This window comes from Acyrthosiphon pisum, chromosome A2 (assembly GCF_005508785.2).
Source record: "Acyrthosiphon pisum isolate AL4f chromosome A2, pea_aphid_22Mar2018_4r6ur, whole genome shotgun sequence".
Lineage (NCBI taxonomy): Eukaryota > Metazoa > Arthropoda > Insecta > Hemiptera > Aphididae > Acyrthosiphon > Acyrthosiphon pisum.
The window spans coordinates 79103600-79125063 of record NC_042495.1 but is presented as its reverse complement, the minus strand read 5'-3'; the positions used below and the strand labels follow the sequence as shown (position 1 = coordinate 79125063).

The 21464-nt window shown below is 27.1% G+C and overlaps 3 protein-coding genes across 10 annotated transcripts in view; 1 reads left to right on the top strand and 2 right to left on the bottom strand.

The window, feature by feature from the left end:
* LOC100167121 overlaps positions 1 to 11019 on the bottom strand; it is a 13558-nt gene extending 2539 nt beyond the window's left edge. The window contains exons 1-5 of one of the 4 annotated variants that reach the window (XM_016803343.2): positions 10513 to 11019; positions 6959 to 7056; positions 1955 to 3557; positions 1246 to 1304; positions 316 to 835 (exon numbers count right to left, since the gene is read on the bottom strand). In XM_016803343.2, coding sequence (XP_016658832.1) covers positions 316 to 835; positions 1246 to 1304; positions 1955 to 3557; positions 6959 to 7051 — 2275 coding nt within the window. In that variant the 5' untranslated portion in view covers positions 7052 to 7056; positions 10513 to 11019. The remainder of the gene's footprint in view (positions 1 to 315; positions 836 to 1245; positions 1305 to 1954; positions 3558 to 6958; positions 7057 to 10512) is intronic. The other 3 variants (XM_016803344.2, XM_016803345.2, XM_016803346.2) reach the window with 3 other exon arrangements.
* Positions 11020 to 12818: 1799 nt separating this feature from the next.
* ACYPI40782 (kelch-like protein 12-like) lies at positions 12819 to 17199 on the bottom strand. Of its 5 annotated transcripts, none has more exon segments than NM_001246038.2 (6): positions 12819 to 13259; positions 16287 to 16381; positions 16460 to 16605; positions 16714 to 16763; positions 16820 to 16943; positions 17005 to 17199. In NM_001246038.2, coding segments are annotated over 4 exon segments (306 nt in total). In that variant the 5' UTR covers positions 16842 to 16943; positions 17005 to 17199; the 3' UTR covers positions 12819 to 13259; positions 16287 to 16293.
* An 843-nt stretch (positions 17200 to 18042) lies between these two features.
* Positions 18043 to 21263, top strand: LOC100166427 (ring canal kelch homolog). The gene is made up of 12 exons (XM_029489807.1): positions 18043 to 18244; positions 18418 to 18541; positions 18608 to 18760; positions 18853 to 19081; positions 19160 to 19335; positions 19408 to 19504; positions 19611 to 19767; positions 19847 to 19959; positions 20020 to 20319; positions 20387 to 20527; positions 20593 to 20848; positions 20928 to 21263. Exons 2-12 carry the CDS (start codon positions 18516 to 18518, stop codon positions 21110 to 21112), a joined length of 1833 nt encoding a protein of 610 aa, XP_029345667.1. The 5' UTR covers positions 18043 to 18244; positions 18418 to 18515; the 3' UTR covers positions 21113 to 21263.
* The last annotated feature ends 201 nt before the right edge of the window (positions 21264 to 21464 follow it).

Genomic DNA, 21464 nt, shown 5'->3' with positions numbered 1-21464 from the left:
GTCATAATGCGACCAACGACAGGTTAATAATATGAGTGACGTCTACTATAATTGACATAAGACTGTATAATAAATAGGGTTACCTGTCACCTGTTTTTCCTAACAAACATAATATAAATCATAAGGTTTTTTTAGGATACAAAATTTGATTCCTGGTCGTGAACGTGTCAAAATTTAAAAAACACTAATGTATAAAAATGTAGTTCAATCTTAAACAATGCTTATAAGTTATTATTCAACAATTTATAAAATTAATATAAATCAAGAACAAAAAACTTCTTGACAAATATGAACATCATAATTTTATTTTATTACCTTTGAAACAATCAGTATTGTTTAGCCCAATTTTTTCTTTTGGTTCTAGATTTATACAATTTTTATCTGAAGAACAGCTTTTAACCAATTTTACTAATGAAGTTTTTTCCATTAATACTTCTACCGGTTTTAATGATTGTAAAAAGTTCAAAAGAGTACTGTGTTCTATTGTACGGTTGTGTTCACCACCAACAACAAACATAAAGCATGTAGAACAATATGTTATAGGTCTATTGTTATCTACGGGATGTTCTGTTTGATTGTGTTTTTCCCAGTCATATTTTTCTACAGCTATAAAATCACATACATCACAATAGTATGACAAAGTTGTCATGACAAGATTTTCATATTGTCTCAGCTTTTTCAATAAACTCATTTTATGTTTGAAATAATTTGTGTATTGTTGCCATTGTTTAATGTGATTTGGTGTCATCAACTTCCTGTTTTCATTAGACTTATTACTGCCCTTTTGTACATCATCATTCAATTTTTCAAGGATATTATTGTTTACAAGAGACTGCTGAAAATTATACTGAATTAATTTATTATTGGAGTTAAATTAATTAATATCTACACATAACCAAAAAAATGGGAACTGTTACTATATTTATTACCAACCCAACCCATTTAAAGTACAATCAATATCAAAACATCCCAATTATATTTTGATACCAATTAATTACTAACTATATTAACACTTCAAATTAATCTAAATACAACTATATAATGTTATAAACTTAAAAAATTTAACTTATTAAAATAACTCAATCATAAAGAAATGATTATGATTACGATTGTAATATAATTATTTATGCTTATAACTTAAAGCATAGAGTTGATTTTTCAAATATAATAAGAATATGGTATAACTTTCTGTTAAAATGTTAAAAATGTCAAAATATATAATAATTTATAAAATTATAATTATACCTGAACTGTTTGATTATTATCTAAGACTGTTCTTTCATCAACATCAAGATTTATTGGACCTAAAATCAAACATTATAGATCAATATTTTAAAACTTATTTTAAACAACAATTTATAAATTATGAATTGTTACACCACTAGCTAAGAATATTCATTATAAAATGCAGTAGAACCTTGATTATCTGAACTAATTGAGACTGCACTTAGTTTGGAAACGTGAAAGTTTGAATAGTGCAAATTTGATATATATTTAATATGTTCATACAATCATACATATCATGAAAATACTTACAGAATATTATATGATAATATATGGATATTTATAATGTATTATTAATATTGAATTATTATATGTATACATAACTAAATGTCTAGAAGATTACGTGTACAAGCTCTACAATGCTTATTGATGTTTGGATACATAAATTGCATTTAATATTTGTACGATAATAGAGGGTTTGTTTAACAGAGGTTCTACTGTAATATGCTTAACAATTATAATCAATGTACACAAAACAAAACTGGTGTAAGGAACATTTAGTTAAAGAGAAAATGTTAACTAAATATCTTGCTACTTAAAAAAAAAAAAACTATTTTCAAAAATATTTTAAATGAACTCAAATCATATAAAAATGTATTTTCGAAACATTAATATTTCTAATGAGAACAAATTTTTACTCTTAAAAGATTCAACTGTATATAGCACTTACTTTTATTTAATTGTGCATTTTGAGTGTGGTTACTTTTAATTTTGATTTCATCATATTTTTGAGATATTGGAACCTTCTGTATTATACTTGGTTCTATAGTTTGTATTACCGCATGTTTAGTATGGTTAGTTGTATTAACATTTTTTCTTTTTTCCTTTTTATCTTTATTCATTTTTCTTTTTTTTTTTTTATTATTTATCTTTACAGCTTTTGGGATTACAAAACTCAAAATAATATGTTCACTTGTAATTAAATGCCAATTATAATCAGAAAATGTCTCAAATTTAATTTTGCACTTGCGACATTTAATCGATTCTGTTTTAGAACATTTTATTGGTTTGTCAGTACTATAATAATGTATATATTCAACTCTATTTGCATTTTTATTAAACTTTTTAAATATGTTTGCCATGAATATAGAAAAAATAGGAAGTTCTATAGTTTTCATATTCTTATGACATAGTTTAATATGTTTGAGAATTGCAAATCTATAACTATACATATATCTATTGCATTCATTACAAAAATATGAATAATAATTATTAGTATCATAGCAGTTAGAGAGATGTGAATGTGAAATAATATGCAAACTATGCTGATTCATACTATTTGTGGAATGATTGCATACATCACAATCAAATGTTTTCACAGTTATTTTATTTGATTTTGTAAAATTATATGATGTATACTTACATTCTAACAAATGTGATACTATAATTTCACTGTTCCAATTTAATGAAGCACCACATAATTTACAAAGACCACGATATTGACTGATATTTAGAAATCTTGTTAATATTATGTTTGGAAATTTTACTGAATTATTTGTTAATACATTTTGAACATCTTCTGACAAATTATTCTCATTATTTTGATTTGATTCTTCTGATAATTTTTTTTTTTTTGAGTTTATCTTAGCTTCTGAGCATAATTCATCAAAGCACTTTAATGTTGTATGCTCTAAGCTTAATAAATGATAATCAATCATTTCATGGCTAGATAAAAATATAACCCTACAAAACCTGCAATAATATTCAATAGGAATTTTTATTGCATTATTCAATAATTTAACATCGGTGTGAATTGGCGTTTCTGCAAATTTTTTACAATGAGAACAGAAGTATAAAGGTTTTAGATTATCTGCTAGATGTCGTTTCATTACTTCAGCCATTAAAGTTGACATACTAAAAGCATCACTATTATATGAATGTTTGTCCATGTTATGTTTAATTAATAACTCTTTTGGTCCATACAATAATAGTTTACATATTTTTTCGCAACAGACGTATGAATACAAATTTTTAATTTTGTGACAAGCCGCCATATGAGGTAATGACATAATATGACATTTCCAATCACTAAATTTAAATGTCTTAAAAGAACACACAAGGCATTCAAACTTATTTATTTGCTTATACTGATTTAAATTCATTGTTGAGTCTATTTTATCCCACTGTTCAACTTTGTCCAATAATTTACCAATATCATTGTGTAAATCTATTTGAGTTAGTATATTACACATAGAACAATCTTCACAATTTGTATTATTCCGTGATTTGACTTGGTCATTTTTATTTTTTCCAAAAGTTTCATTTTTTAAAATCTGAAAAATAATTTATAGAAAATATGAATTTAAAAAATAAAGGAGAATTTTCTCTCCTATGTAGAAAGTTTGGACTCAGACTATTTAGAGCAGCGATTCACGAGAAAAAATTAGTGATCCGCTGAATAATTTGAACATTATTTGCAATTTTATTTCATTTATCTTCCATCGGGACTGTCTTATATTATAGTCATTATATATAAAAATATTGTGTTAAGCAGAGGCGGCTTGGACGTAATTACAAGAGGTGCACTGCACTCCCAAAAATATGGAGTGGGTGTATTTCTGTACATTTTTGGGAAACTGTTATCGTTAATACTTAATTCTTAATACTACTACCATGTTTATGGACTATGATGATATTAATATAATATATTTATAGAATCAGATTTCTATAGTCCATTGTTATACCTGATTATATTATTACAGTCTATAGATGGTATTATTAAAATATATTAAGAGGACGTCGAACCCACATGTGTTGTCTCCGTCTTACACACGTATGACATAGAACATTTTCGTTTGCTAGTTTCAATAGGGTACTGTCAGTTTTGATATTAGAGTGATCTGACCTATTATCAAACTTTTAGGTAACAATGTTATCTGTGTTCTCCCGTTGGTTTTTTACGATATTTTAATTTTTAAGTTGTAGTTATGAGCATTTTCAATATTTTACATACTGATAAATCACTTAAAAATTAAAATATCGTAAAAAGCCAACGAGAGAACATAAATATTGTTGTTATCTAAAAGTTTTATAATAGGTCAATTCACTCTAATATTAAAATGACAGCACCCTATTAAAACTAGCAAATGAAAATTTGCTAAGTCGTACGTGTGTAAGACGGAGACAACACATGCGGGTGCGACATCCTCTTAAAAGGGGATTCTACCCGGGATTTCTGTCTTTGTCTAACACACGCGCCACATAGTATTTTAGACGTGTCTTGCTTGAACATTTAATAGAAGGCTACTAGGTATATTGTTTCAAAGGCAGATGAAAAAAATTAAAAATCCAGTCCATTTTTTTTTACAAGCATTTAAAGTTCAAATATTGACAAAATACGTAAAAATGACAAAAATTTCCAAATTATTTTGAGTTATAAATTTATAAAAAATGTTATTTTTAAAGCTCAGATTTGAAAATGTAATAGAAGATTCCTCATAAATTTGTTCATCTTTATCAAAAAAAAAATGTCTACAAAAAAGTCAAATTAAATTTCTATGGGCGTTGGAAATTCATATTTTTACAACATTTGATATTCATGGGATTTCTCATGTAACAATTTCCTTATTTTGTTGTAATTAAAATACGAGTGACTGTAGATACATTAAAATTTCACTGAATGTTTATTTTATCAATTCTTATACTTGAAAAATTTTTCAAAGTATTTTGACTCTTTTGAGCTGTTTACAGACATTGTCAGTTTTCAATTTTTTTAGTTTTTTTTTCTATAAATATCAATAAAAATTTATTTGTTGGGTAAAAAAGCATGAAAATTTAATGCAAGGCGCCTAATATGTTGTTACAACAGCAGTTGAAAAATATTAAAAATACATAACTTTTTTTAATAAGCAGTTATAGTTTGAATTTTAAAAAAATTTATCAAATTTAAAATTTAATAATTATTTTGTAGTTAAAAATTTATGAAATATTCAACTTTTATAGCTAAGAACTGACAATTTAAAACAAGGTTCCACATAAATAAGTTATATATAAATTACTTTTTCACAATAATATCATCAAATATACTTAGTAATATCATACACCGTCTGACCGTCTTCGCTCAGAATCATTTTTCTTATATAATGATATTATATCATTGAATTCAAATTTAACATTATCCATTACAGTGACCTACTTATAACCTACTGTACAGCAGAGTGACACCCACTTGCCCACCTTTTAATTTTTTAATTTTACTATTATTATAGGTAGGTAACGGTAACGGAACATGGAACTATACAGACTTATTTTATTAAAATTTAGGTAATTTATAGTACCTATGGGACACAAAAAACTGATGAATATATATAGTTTAAACTTTAAATAGGATATTATTTATTGATATAGAAATAATTATATAAACTGTTTTATGTGATAAATAATTAAAAATAAATTTATTTACCTTAATACATTGTTATTTTGTTTCATTTTCATTTTTCCCATCAATTTTTAATTGCGTACCTACCTATATTCTATTATTTATGACAGCCCCAATCTTAACTTATATTATGGGACAAATGTAAAAACGCACATAATAACCATTCGAAAATATAACTAATATATTATATAATATACTGATTATTTGCTTACTTACCCCCCCAGATTTTTTCTTCTAGTGGTCAAAAAATAGTGAGGGGCGCATGGTCTCACTCCCCCCCCGCGGGCGCCCTAGTTGGTAGTGGTTGTGTTTAAAATGTAGGTGGATGGTCAGAATTAATATGTGCACTCCTAATATCAATTGTCTCAATCCGCCAATGGTATTAAGTCACCGTGTGTAGGTTCAGTTTGATAAACGGAAAATAAAAATGAAAGCATCATAATTTAATTATCATTATCACATGTTATAAATAGAATACATACATAATATAAAGTATAAGTGGTCTGTAGAATTAAAAGGGGTCCATGATTGCTGGTTTAGAGTGTACCTAGTCATTGAATTTGATGATAAATCATTGTGTACGAAAAGTCAATACTAACAACAGAGGAGATGAGTGGGATCACTCGTGAGCATCTATTTCTAAGGATAGTTTATCAGTGATTTTATACCCATAAATGCTAGGTAATCTATAATATTAATTATATTCTGAAGTAATATGATTCGATTTTACAATGTGTGCCTGTCACCACTTTTTGGAGCAGCAAAAATGCTTTAATCATCAACTGTAAATTAAATACATAAGTTATTTTTTTAGAAATTTAAAGATATTAATTTGTTTTTATAATTTTTTGAAGTTCGATCCAACACATCAATTAAACTGACTTACCAACTCAATGATGAGGTAGTCAGGTAGACTCAACTTTTACTATACAAGCAGAGCTATTACCTACTAGCTCACTTTTTACTATTATTTCCATAACTAGTTTTTTCCAAAAATATCACAATAAGGCTGCTTATAAATCAATATCAATGTATCTACAGTATTGGTATAAATAACTTAAAATATTTGTATAAATATTTTGAAAATTATATCATGTCTAGATGATAGTATAAATATTTGGAGGAGAATTCAAGTCACTACGATTAGATCTTTCTGAATAACAACAAGCAACATAATTAATTTTATTGGGAACAGGTGTTTAGTAAATATTCCTATATTGCCCCAAAATTGATTGTTAATTTTACCAAATTATTAAGAAAAGCAATAAGATAAAATACTGAAAAATATCAAATTACCTTTGTTTGTTTCTCAAAGTACACACGCTCTGCATCAGCATAATACGATTTATTGAGCCACACTTTTTCTTGAGCTAAAATCTCCAACGTCATTATATCTAAAAATAATATGCATAAACTTTATAAAAAAAATCATTTAATCTAATACAAATAAATACTATTAGGTTTATGTAAATTAAGAACTTTACTATGTATAAATATTTATAAAAGAAATACATTTTTTACCCAAACATTTCTAGAAACTATTTTAAAGTTCAGTAGGTACTTTAGGGTGGTTCTTATTTTTCAATTTTAAAATTTTGTTTACAGAACCTACCTACTCAAATTGTTGTATATACCAAATAAATATTGTTTGAAAAATGTGGACTTAATTAATTAACCCCTTCCTGTAACTCAAAGGAGATAAAGATTGAAAAATAGGGGCATTTTTTAGATTTTTTTGTTTATCACAATAACTATTAAAGTTAAAAAAAAGTTATAAAACACAAATTATAGATTCCACAATTTCCCATAAAAAAAATAAGCAGTACCTATTATTTTAATCAAACCTTTAGTTAGACAGTAAAATAAATAATAAACTTGAATATAATAGGTATTATAAATTATAATAATTCTTAATAATTAAATTATACATATTACATGCAGTGCATTATAATCTTTTACTTCAGAAAGGTTATTATACAACTAATATGGTAATTTATAAGGTTTATCTAATATGAAAATGCACGAAGAGCCAAGCGAACATAGAGCAATCATAATTAAACAGTTACTTATAGCAGAACCGGGTAAATAAATAAATAAAATATATTAATATAATTAATTAAATTACATGGAAATTAATACATATTGAAAATTGTATGCACTAAATACTTATTTATTGATGAATTTAATGATTTTACAATGATGTGTATTTTTTTGTGTGTCTGTCATCACGTTTTAGGACAGTAAAAGTGCTTAGATTTTCTTCAACCATATTTTTTCTGATAGGAAAGTGAATCTAGTTGGTACTTGGGGGGGGAGGTCTAAAGTGATTCAAAAGAAGTTTACAAAAGCACCATGAAAAACATTAACAAAATTAAGGAAAGACGAGAATTTTAACGTAAAATCGGTTTTTGACAAAATCGATTTTAGTTTTTGGTGTAACTCTAAAAGAAATTACCGTAGATACATGAACCGTTCACTGATTGTTTATATTACCTAGCATTTGCTATATACGTTAAAATAAAAAAAATATTGATTTGTTTTGAACTGTTAACGCAGATTTTCAGTTTCTATTTTTTTTAGTTTTTTTTTCTATGAATGTCAATAAAATTGTATTTGTTGAGTAAAAAAGCTTGAAAATTGAATACAAGGCTCTTAATATATTGTTAAAATGACTTTTGAAAAATAATAAAAATCCAGTCACAATTTTTTTTTATAAACATTTAAAATACAAATTTTGACAAAAATCACCAAAATATGTAAATTATTTTTAGTTAGAAATTTCTTAAAATATTTCTTTTTAAATCTAAGATTTTAAAATGTAATATAAGATTTCTTATAAGGTTATCTACCTTTATCAAAAATAAAAAATGTCTATAAGTCAAATTAAATTTTTATCGACCTATAAGTCTTTTGCCCTTTTTCGCAAACATTTTTGAAAGGCTTATTCTTAAAAGAATTTTGCCATAAATTTTTTCAAACAACATAATTCCGAACACGCAATTTGGCTTTCGTGCCTCTCATGCTACAACTCATCAATTGCATAGACTAGTCGACGCCATTTCGTTCTCTCTCGAAAAGAAAAAATACTGCTCGTGCGTGTTCCTTGATGTCTCACAAGCCTTTGACAGGGTTTGGCATGAAGGGCTACTATTTAAGCTAAAAGCTTTTCTTCCCACAACATATTTCTTACTCATTAAATCTTACCTTACGGATCGTCACTTCCAAGTCAAGTTTGGCTCTTCCTTTTCAAATATTGAAAAAATTAGCGCAGGAGTCCCTCAAGGTGGCATTCTTTCACCTATGCTCTACAATGTATATGCAGCAGACCAACCTACCTCTCCAACAACATCTGTAGCTGAATTTGCGGATGATAAGGCAATTATATCAGTACATGAAGACCCTCACATTGCTTCTTTAAACCTTCAAAACCACCTTGACCTAATGTCTGTCTGGTATGATAAATGGCGAGTTAAAGTCAACCAATCAAAATCCATTCATTCTACATTCACTCTTCGTCTTCGCCTGACCTGGGGACCTCATATCAAAGCAAAAAAACTCGCCCTAAACGAACGACTACACTCAGTTAAACCACTAATATCTAACAAGCACACTAAATTAAACACCAAACTTCTCATATATAAATCATTAATCAAGCCCATGTGGACTTATGGCCTACAATTGTGGGGCAATGCAAAAGTAACTAATGTAAATAAAATCCAAACCGTTCAAAATAAAATTTTAAAATTAATCACTAAAGCCCCACCATATGTCTCCAACTACTCTCTGCACACAGATCTAAACATAAAAACTGTTCATGCTGAAGCCATAACATATTACAAAAGATTCCATAACAGACTTCCATATCATCCTAATCCCCTTATATCCAATTTAGCTTTTCGCACAATTCCAGGTAACCCCACACGTCGACTAAAAAGAAATTGGTGTCGTGATTTACTAAATGAATAATCCAAATAATTAAAAAAAAAAATATATATATATATATATATATATAAATAAATACAATTAGGTAGTGCCTTCACTGGTTGGCTTTTTCCCTCACGATTTCATGTACAAAATATTATATCACATATTCTTGTTGTGCCTAATGGGTACAGATTGTATATATCTTGTTAAAATTAAAAAAAAATTTTATGAGCGTTTGAAGTTCAAATTTTTACAATATTGAATATTCACTCGATCCCCATGTAGCGATTTTCTTATTTTGTTGTAACTCAAAAATGAGTAACGATGGACACTTGAGATTTATATCATGTTTATTTTATCAATTCCTATACTTAATAAAATGTTCAAAATATTTTGACTTATTTTGAGCTGTTTACGGACATTTTCAAATTTTATTTTTTATCTATAAATATCAATAAAATTGCATTTGTTGGGCAAAAAGTGTCAAGGATTGAATACAAGGCTCCTCGTGGATTTACGCACCTTTTTTTTTTAATTTCCACTAACAATAACTGATAACTGTATTGTTATAAATAAAATTTTATTCATTTTTTATTTTTGAAAGAGCGTCTAATTTTTCACACAATAATTTTAAAAAAATCTAGAAAAATCAAAATTTTCTGATGCCTATAAATAGCTCAGAATAAGTCAAAATATTTTGAAAATTGTAATTCAAACTATCTCAATCTCCGACTTCGGCGGATAAAGATTAAAGCAATAAAGCCTGATGCCGTAATCGCCGATGGGAAATAAGCACAAAATGTGTTTACCTAACCTAAAAATAAAATTGGTACAGGAAATCGCTAAATTTAATATAATGCTATTTTTGTCATGATTACAATAATATATGATACAATATAATACAATATTACAATAATATTACTTACATAATACAGATCCAATCAGACGAGAGTATAATTTTCAGGGAAAAAAAATTCACAATATTAATTAAGTGTCTGCCAGTTGTCCGGTCTTCGCTACTATGTTAGTGACATGCCGATATGCACGATTTGTTAAATTTGCGGCGTGACAAAAACAGAATAGTTCAGAGCTAAAATTTGTTTTTTCGAACACAGAATGAATCGACAATTTCAACTACTTACTACTTACTACGAATCCCTAATCGTAATATATAAAAGATATAATTGCCATAATGTCTGAAGCGAACCACTTAATTACTTTTAAGTCTTTACTTTTTAACCGATTAGCACTTAGCAGTTAGCAGCAAATAGCAATATCGCCAGCAACACGAACATTTGAAATATATTTGGTCAATGATAATAGATAGAGAATTTGGCGCGTAATTTTTATCAAATCCAACACGATCTATTATCATCATAGATAATAACTTCGACCACGACTTAAGATATTTAAACCCAAAATCGGGACTTCCACTATATAAACTAAGTTAATAATAGTATAAACTTAGTTTATATGGTCGAAGGATAATAAAGAATGGATCTATATTATCACATGTTATTATCACGATTAAAGATATAATAAAGATATTATCATAGAACAATATATTATCCATGATTAAATAAAATTTAGTCATGAAACATGATATTTATTATGTTTATTACGGTCAAATTTACCGGGTAAATGGACATTTTCCCCCCATTATTTTTAAGTTTATTAGTACAGTATTATTATTTTTTTTTAAATAAAATATAAAATATATAAACATTATATATGTTTGGTCCACTAAACTATATACTTAAAACAATACAAATTTTAAAAAAAATAGTATAAAATATAATATAATTATTAATTAATAATAATGGCTAAAAATACTGACATAAAAATGATACATTTTGTAAAAAAACATTTGAGTACTGATTCTTTTGTTATTTCTAAACACATATTATTTTTTTTGTTAAAACTGTACCAGTTTGGATATTTAACAATTTAATAATTGCTTTTGAATTTGATTTAAGTATTTCAGTTGATCAAAAATATACATCTATAATTTATTATATTTATGAACATTTTTGAAAATATTAGACAATAGGCAATATAATAATTTCATAGTTAACTTAAAAAAAAATGAAGGGGAAAATGTCCGTATCATATATATATCAGGGGGGGAGAATGTGCTACAACACAAAAACAGTCGGGGCAAATATCCGCGATTCGTCTATTATTATTAATTACATACTCTATGGTCTATAAGTCTATTATAGGATGATTAAAGATAGTAACACGATTTAAGACATATCTTAAACCGTGATATGAGGTATATCATCTTAAATCGTGGTAATACCGCAATACTGCATGTTATGTTGCCTATGTAATTCTTAAAGGGTCTTACTAATAGATAAAGAAATATTATTGTAGTATAGAACATTGTGCATAGTATACTGTCTTGTTTATGGTTGAGCCTCGATTTTTAAGACTTTTTAGTTGAGCCATTTTACGATGGCGTACAAAATATATGGCGTGAATAAAAATGTCTATATCGATAAAAGTCTAAAGGTTTTCATAGACCGAAAATCTCCAATATGAACATTTTTAAAAATGAAAAACTAATCTTGAGAATGCAGAATACCACTTAGATAAATTCCATATTAGAGGAAAGTCTTTGTCGTAGTAATTAATCTTATTGTTCTTTTATAATGTACACTTTTATGTCTTAGTCAATTTAAGTACCTACCTATGTATTTACAATCTACCAAATTATTGAATTAAGAAATAATTATTTATTTACTTTTATTTAAAACCATTTAAGAGGAGAACATTGGATTTCAGGTATTAATTCATTCGAAACTTAAAATAGTTAATGTTTAGGACTCTGTTTATTTCCCTAGATGAAGGAAAAGCGCATTATTACTTCAAATAATATATTACCTAGTTTAATTATTAATTTTTTTTAATGTTATAATATTTTAAACGATTGCAACAAAACAAACTTGAAATTTAATTTGAGTGAATGGCAATGTGTGTATGCCAATCATTCATCACGGCAAAGTTACACATTTGATTGTAGTTTGTACGTATGTTTAGATGCATTTTGTTACATCACTGATTCATTTCTTTAACACACCTTCAAATGATAACTCTTTTAAATTTTAAAAAATATTTAGAATTAGTTGATAAGAAATTAGCACAAGATCATAAATATTAAAAAAAATGATACTCGTCTTGTCTTTTAAATTCAGAGGACATTAAAAATAAAACAAAAATAGCAAATGAATAATTAGGAAACTTATTATTTACAATTCATTTCATTTCAATTCAGCCTTTAATTATTAAATTAAAAACAACATAATATAAATTAATTCATATAATATATCTGGCTTGTTACCTTATATAAAAAAAAAAAATACTGTATAGTTTTTATACATTAAGTTTTACTTGTTAGTTGTTTATAATTTTAAATGTTTTTTATTAAATATTATTTAAAATATCTGTAAAAAATCTAACATTTAATCAATATTACAGCCATTAAGATATTTTTGTACAAATTAAAATTAGTAATGTATAATGTACAATTTAGTAATGTATACTAGTTGTTTACATAGTTTGACATAGTTGAGGTGAGGCAGTCAATTGACTTATTTGTATTCACATGACCGTTTATGATTGTAAAAGTACTCCATAATCAAATTGTGACCAGTAGCATAAAACAATCCTACTAAAAAGACAAAAATAAAAATATATTGATATATGAAAAAATATACATTTGTGTACCCTTATTTTCACACATTTATTAAATAATGTCTTAATAATTAAATTGAATTATTTAATCCTTATACATATTTTATTTAAATTCTATACATTCTTAATATTATTGGATTATTAACACTGCAATTTGACCTTAAAGTTGATAACTTTTTAATCTAAATAGGTATTTAGATAATTAATTAGTTATATTTCTAGAAATTTCAAATTTTGGTCAGCATCCATTAAAATAAATTAAATAATTCTATTTTACTCATTAAACATTAATAGAATGTTATACCCAAATGTATTATCTTACTAACGCCTAGGATACCAACATTTTTGGACGGTTAAATGAGTTGAATGTTGAGATGCAGCAGAAGAATAGACATTTTCTTTAAGTATTTCAGAATATATAGATATCAGATAAATAAATAAATATAATAAATATCAAGGCTGGGCAAGTTAGCTATTTTTTTTTAATCATTAAGTTAAGTTAAAAGTTAACTTTATTTTTTTTTTACTTATTAAGTTACAAGTTAATTAGAAAATAAAAGTAACTTAACTTAGTTAAAAATAAATTACTTCTTTTTTGTTAAATAAAATTAATATTTATATCTACCTACCTTTTTTTAAAAATAACAAATAACTTAATAAATCAATAAATCAATAAATGTCTTACAACTTCTAAATAAATGTAATAAAATTAGTTCTTAGTGACCTTGGGCACAAAGTCAACAGTATCTCAAAAATAACACACCACACGAACAAGTTACCATTTCCTCTATTTAATATAGGCCTGGCCCGTAACAACAATAATCAAGAAATATTCAAAATAACAAAAATATTAAACTCAATAGTGAAATTCGAATATCCAAAATCCTCCTCAATGTCATAATTGCCAAAAATATGGACACACACGTAATTACTGCCATCACGATCCACGCTGCGTGAAATGCGGATCAGAACACTCAACTGACGAATGCACAAAACAACGGTAGGAACCAGCAAAATGTGCAAATTACGGTGGAAATCACACTGCAAGCTACAAAGGGTGCCAATCCCTTAAAAATATATTAAACCGTGCCAAACCTAAAGCTAAAAAAATAAATAAAGAAAACCAACCTATCCCAACACTTGCTATACCACCTCCATCTCGATGAAGTGGAAATGAAGCCCCCAGTTCAAACCCAAAAGGAAAACCGTCATACGCCGAAATCGCAGCTAACAAACCACTACCCGATCAATCTCTACACATCATCGCCAAATTCTTCAACAAACTAAAATCTATACTTAACCCCCTTTTTACTGTTTTAACATCCTTAATAAACAAAATAACACTCCCTATAACTCCTACTCCATAACACACACACACACACACCACATATTCCGTACATCAATAACACAAACACACAATATATTATATTATATATATAACTCTTAATTAAATTGTTATTGTTATTTATAACTAACTTGTTATAACATGTAATATGTTGATACATTTTAATTTTTAATAAATAAAGAAAAAAATAAAAAAAAAATTAGATACTATAGGTACTTATATTTGTATATTATACTTTAATCAATGATGAAATCCAATAAAATAATTAAATATTTGTTATGTATTTGTTAACGTAAATGGTCCACAACTACACTAAATATTATAATAATCAATTTCATTATTATTTATTAGAATATATAATATCAAATATTATTCAATTAATAGTAAGAATTTAGAATACAATATTTAATCATACCTTTATTGTATTTTACCATTTTTGTAGACAGTACCTACCTAGTGAGGTGTATTTGGTATATAATATTAATATCAAAAGTAAAATAATGCAACCAAAAACTAAGCTTTTCAACATTTTCTTTACCATTTTACACTACTATAACTACTTCTGTAGTGGTTAATTTATAGAATATTGTGCATTGTCAATAAAAATGGATTTTTTTCTTTCTAAAATTAATTCTTAATTACCCTGTACATGGGACCGAGACCAATAGGACAAAGTTATCGCAGTAATTCTATGAATAAATAAAATTAATATAATAATAAGTAATAATATTAATAATGATTAGGTATAGGTTATGTTATATTATGTAGTGTATGGGATAGGTACTGAGTAAATTGTTATATTTTTCTTTTATTAATGATGCGGTTAGTGGTTACCCCTATAACATTTCTATCTATAATATAGTTATATAATATTTTCTGTCAGTAGCGTAGCCAGGGGAGGGGCTGAGGGGGCTGCAGCCCCCCTGAAATGTTAAGACAATTTAAAAATAATTTTAATGGTCTATGATAGTCGCTCAAAAACTCAATTGTATTTAAAATATTTAAAAATATATTAAAGTATTAACACTTTTCAGCTATCTATCTGAGCTAGTACGTATTTGATGTGTAAGAGTGTAAGAGTTGATCAGCCCCCCCCCCCCCCGAAAAAAAATCCTGGCTACTGCCACTGTTTTCTGGGAATATGCAGTATAATAAATTACTATTATTATAAATTATTATTTACTAAAATATATTTGATATTTGGTTTTTTTTTTTTATTTAGGTAATTAATTTTACAAAATTGAATTTATTTTAAATATGTGGTTTGGGGAAAAGTTACTTGGCGGGCCAATAGAATTAATTAACTCATTAAGTTACTGAATAACATGGGGAAAAATATAACTCGTTAATTAACTTAGTTAAAAATAACTTAACTTTAAGTTAATTAACACGTTAATGCCCAGCCTTAATAAATATACATATTTACCGATTTGATGATAATAATATGCAAATGAATGTTGAGTATGCAATTATGAATTTTTTTTCAGGGGTTGCCAAAAGTTTAATTTAAAATGTCAGGGTCAAGCTTATAAAAGGTTGTAAGCCGCTGTAGAGTCTAGACACCACTGTACAGTATAGTAGAGCGATACTCACTTGCCCACCTTTTTAAGTTAATTTTCCATGCAAAATATTAAAAATTATAATTTGTAGTTTGGTTACTTTTTCTTCAAATGGAACAGCAGTCATTAGAGGAAATAAGCTTCACCAAGTCTCCAGAAGATGAGAATAGAAAATCTTCGGCTTTAGCTACTTCTCTGGAAATAATAATCATTATTTTAATAATAAATTATCTACTTACTCTTAAAGAGAGAATCAAATTATGTTTATCTTACGAAAAATGTTGTTTAATAAATGCTTCAGAACTTGACAACAATCCCGTATAGTTATGTAAGTTAGCAAATGCTTTGATATTAATACAATTTGATATATCCTGTTGTTTTCGTAAAAACTCAGCACATGCACTGCTAACATAATCTACCTGTAAGATATTTTCAGCTGGTAAAAACACCTTAGAAATCAACAATAATTCACATAATAATATGTTATGTTGTTTGAAGTTTATATCAAATCAAATATTTAATTATACCTGGTCATTTTCTTTTGTGGCCATAATTTCTTCAGTATAGATATAATCTACTAATAGTTGTAAATTAGTGGAATCCAATTTTATATATTAATAAGATCTTTATTACTTTCATCAAAATTACTAAACATTGCATGGAAATATGGACTAGCTTAATATATTAAAACATTTTTATGCCAATAACAATTTTACCATCATCAGCTTCAAATATAACATCGCATAAAACTTCATTTCTAAAAACAAAAATGTAAGTGATATTTATTTTGAATGAAGGTGAAATAACTGTCAACGTACTTGAGTAGAAATTGTAAATCTTCATTTATTCTTACAGAGTGAGTGTCATTTCTAAAATTAGTTGGTTAATATTTATTTGATTAAAGAACTTGCTTAATGCGTTAGATTAGTTAATCTTATATTATAATATTAGTTATAATATTAGTTAATATCATAAGATGAAGCCGGATGGTATCCATTTATTTTGGATATTAATTAATCAATGAATATAATCATAGGCCCATAGGCGGAGCACGGACTCAGTTCCAGTGGGCCCACCAGCGTTGCCAACCTCCAAAGTTGAATATATCGTACAGTAGTTATAAAATTATCGTATTTCACGCATTTTTGATAAAAATTATCGTACAAACAAAAAATTCTTTATTTGGTCATTATTAACTAGTTAAAAATATTTAAAATACAAAGAAAACAGTAACACTGTACATTAGTCATAAATATAAGTTTAGTATAAAAATATTTTAAGTAAAAATGTTATATAATAATAAAAAAACGTAAAAAACGTGAAAAAAACGTTTCATTTATGTAGATATAATATAATAAAATAATAAATAGTTAATTCCGTTAAATAGAGCAGGTCAAAATATTTAAAAAACAGTAACACTGTACATTATTCATAAATATAAGTTTAAAATATTTAAGTTAAAAATATTTAAAATAAAAATGGTGCATACTGTATATAATAATAAAAAAAAAAGGTTAACGGCCCCACGCGAGTGCGCTGTTCGAATATTGTCTATTACTTAATTAATAATTACTGCGCACATGCGCAATAGAATTTCAGGTTGGGCGTTCGGTTATTGAGTTTTAACAATTATTGTATGATAATGGATTGATGAATAATACACAAAAATTATATTGTTTCTGAATGAATAATATATTCTTTTATTGAATATATGATTTATTATTAATCAATTATTATGGTAATTATGATTTTTTTTAAAATATGTATTTTTAATTTTATGTTTATATTGTATGAATATGCGAAAAAACATATTTTATGTTGTCAGAAATGACAACATTGCTATTGTTCTGTGCTATGATGATGGCGCTGTGACCGCTAGTACCATAGAACAATGCTAGTACTATAAATTGTTCTATGCTAGTTTGGTCTCCTTATTTTAGTCTTCATGGATCGATCAATAATTTTTTGATATTTTTATCAGTCATCAATAAGTGATAACATCAATTAGAAAAATGAAAAATCACTGTCTGGAAAGTGTCCATTGTTAGAGAGTACTGAGTAGGGAATATGGATCTTAATTCATAATTAATAATTATTATTTATTTAAGAGATACTACCTGTTAATTGTTTTTTGTTACTTCAAAGCTGTTATAGTTGTTAATAACCTAATCATTTGATGATAAATTTAATACCTTTAACGTTTCAACAAAATAACTTATTTTTGAATTTAGAACGATGCCATGACCTTTGATATCTTAGCCTAGGTACTACAACCATGTATGAATGAACTAAGCATTTTTAAATTTAAGTTCTCACTGTGGTTTTCAATATGGAAGGCGATAACCTTTTAGCAGGGTAAGTTTTGAGATGATCTGTGCTACTTATTCTTATTTATTAATGTCGAATTATTATTATGTTTAGAGGGGTAGGTTTGTTATTACGATATGCAAGTCAGAATTCATTGGATGAGAGTTCTCAAAAACAAGTACCAAGGTCAGGGAGACGTGAACGAACTCCATATAGAAATAGCTCTCATACAGTTCGTGCATTTGAAGTTTTACAATCTTTGCGAAGGTATATTGTATTGTTGTGAGAGATTTCAACTTTAAGTCTTTAGACAATTAAATATTAGGTAATATAATTGTAGTAACATATTTTTGTTTCAGAGATGCGGTTTTTTGTGATATAAAATTAGAAACGGATGATAATACAGTAGTATTTGCACACAAAGTTGTTTTAGCATCTGCAAGTCCTTATTTCCATGCTATGTTCACGAGTTTTGAAGAGAGCAATAAGGATCATGTAATTATTAGAGAATTGGATTCTACAGCATTAAAACTCCTAGTAGATTTTATTTATACTGCCCAAATAATGGTCAGTGAAGAAAATGTACAGGTATAATCATATTCACTTTTTATGTACATTGAAAACTAATTTAAATGCACTATTTTTAATTTATCATTTTATTTTAAGGTTTTATTACCTGCTGCGAATCTCTTACAATTACACGATGTACAAGATGCATGTTGTGATTTTTTACAATCACAACTGCACCCTACAAATTGTCTTGGTATCAAAGCTTTTGCCGATTTACATGGCTGTATGGAACTATTGTCTAGTTCTGAATCATATATTCAACAACACTTTTCGTATGATATATTATTTATTTGTATGATAGCATATGGAAATTGTATTAATTATTGTCATATTTTGATACTTAGAGAAGTGGTTGAAGGTGACGAGTTCCTATCCTTATCATCCGAACAAGTAGTTAAGTTAATCTCCAGTGATGAACTCACAGTTCCATCTGAAGAAAAAGTAGGTTTCAAAGAAATTGTTACATTTAAATATCATATCCGATGAAGGATTAATGGTTCATTTTTTTAATCTAATGATTATTATTTAACTCCTTAAAATTTTTTAGGTATTTGAATGTGTTATTTGTTGGGTTAATTATGAATCAAATTGTAGAAAAGATATGTTGCCTAAATTAATGGAGCATGTTCGTTTGCCTTTAGCATCAAAAGAATATTTACTTAAGAGAGTTGAAGAGGAACCTCTTCTTAAAAATAGTCTTGAATGTATGTTTTTTCTTTGATTTCCCTATTTAAAAGTACCTTTTATATAAATTATAATTTAATATTCCTTTAATATTTTTAGGTAAAGACTATATAATTGAAGCTTTAAATTTTCATTTACTCAAGTCTGAACAGCCTGGTACTATTCCAAAAACCATTCGTACCAAACCTAGACAACCTGTTGGTTTACCTAAAGTAACTTTTTCTTGTAATTTATTTAGTTTTAAAATTAATTTATCCATTTATACATTACAGATAATACTAGTGGTTGGAGGACAAGCGCCTAAAGCCATTCGTAGTGTAGAATGGTATGACCCAGCAACCAATCGATGGCAGTCTGGACCTGAAATGAGTACGCGCCGTTGTAGAGCTGGCCTAGCTGTATTAAAAGATCGCCGTGTATTTGCTGTGGGTGGTTTTAATGGTTCATTAAGGGTTCGTACAGTGGATATGCTTGATTTATCATCACCTTCACCTTGTTGGGTACCAACAGTTGCCATGTTAGCTAGACGAGGAACTTTAGGAGTGGCTGTATTAGATAATTGCATATATGCTGTAAGTTACCTATATTGAAATAAGTCTTATTTCATGTTATAAACTGTAAATTATATAATCATTTTAGGTTGGTGGGTTTGATGGCACTAGTGGTTTAAATAGTGCAGAAGTTTTTGACTGCACGACTCAAGAATGGAGAATGGTATCTAGTATGTCTACCAGAAGAAGTAGTGTTGGTGTTGGAGTCCTCAATAATCTTTTATATGCGGTAAATTAATATTTTATTTTATTATTTTAAATTTATAAAATATTTGTTTTAATTCAATCGAGTAGGTTGGAGGTTATGATGGATTATCAAGGCAGTGTTTAAAATCTGTTGAATGTTATCATCCCAGTACTGATACATGGACTCCAGTCGCAGAAATGTGTGTACGTCGCAGTGGCGCTGGTGTAGGAGTTTTAGACGGTGTAATGTATGCTGTCGGTGGTCATGATGGACCTGAAGTTCGTAATAGTGTTGAAGCATATAGACCAAGTACTGGAGTTTGGACTTCTATTGCTGATATGCATATGTGTCGAAGAAACGCTGGTAAGCATAATAATTTTTAATTTTCTTTTAGCAATTTTTTTTATGAAACATATTAAATTTAAATTATGTTCTAATATAGGAGTAATTGCATTAGATGGGTTATTATATGTTGTGGGCGGTGATGATGGAGCTTCTAATTTGGCTTCCATTGAAATTTACAATCCCAACACCAATACATGGTCCATGTTAACAGCCTCTATGAATATTGGCCGAAGTTATGCCGGAGTGGTAGTAATTGATAAGCCTCCACATTTTAATAATTAAATGGTATACAGGTGTATTTTTGTTAAATTATCTAGTCTAGGTAATGTGAACATTTTGTTATGATGTTTATACATAATTTAAGTTAACAGAATAAAATAGAATCAAATTTGTAAGCCATGTAATTTATTAAATTATAATATGAATATTAACATGTAAAGGTTTATTACTGTTTTTTTCATAAAATTTGATAATAGACAATCAAACATGTTTTTACTTAAATAATTTATAATAAACCCTAGAAACAATATAAATATATACTATACATAAGTCACTAAACAGTGTTGATAGCAAGGAATCGCCTATAAAGAAATCGGGAATCTTTTATGGGTCGCTATATTATTATAAAATTACA

Coding starts and splice junctions, on each gene's coding strand:
- LOC100166427 (XM_029489807.1), top strand. CDS start 18,516: ATGGAAGGCGATAACCTTTTAGCAGG. Junction 18,761..18,852: donor GTTTTACAATCTTTGCGAAG/GTATATTGTATT, acceptor TTTTTGTTTCAG/AGATGCGGTTTTTTGTGATA. Junction 20,528..20,592: donor TCAATAATCTTTTATATGCG/GTAAATTAATAT, acceptor TCAATCGAGTAG/GTTGGAGGTTATGATGGATT.
- ACYPI40782 (XM_016803333.2), bottom strand. CDS start 16,841: ATGTTTAGTAATTTTGATGAAA. Junction 16,761..16,819: donor GTTTAGTAATTTTGATGAAA/GTAATAAAGATC, acceptor AACTATTAGTAG/ATTATATCTATACTGAAGAA. Junction 16,382..16,459: donor TTTATTAAACAACATTTTTC/GTAAGATAAACA, acceptor TATTATTTCCAG/AGAAGTAGCTAAAGCCGAAG.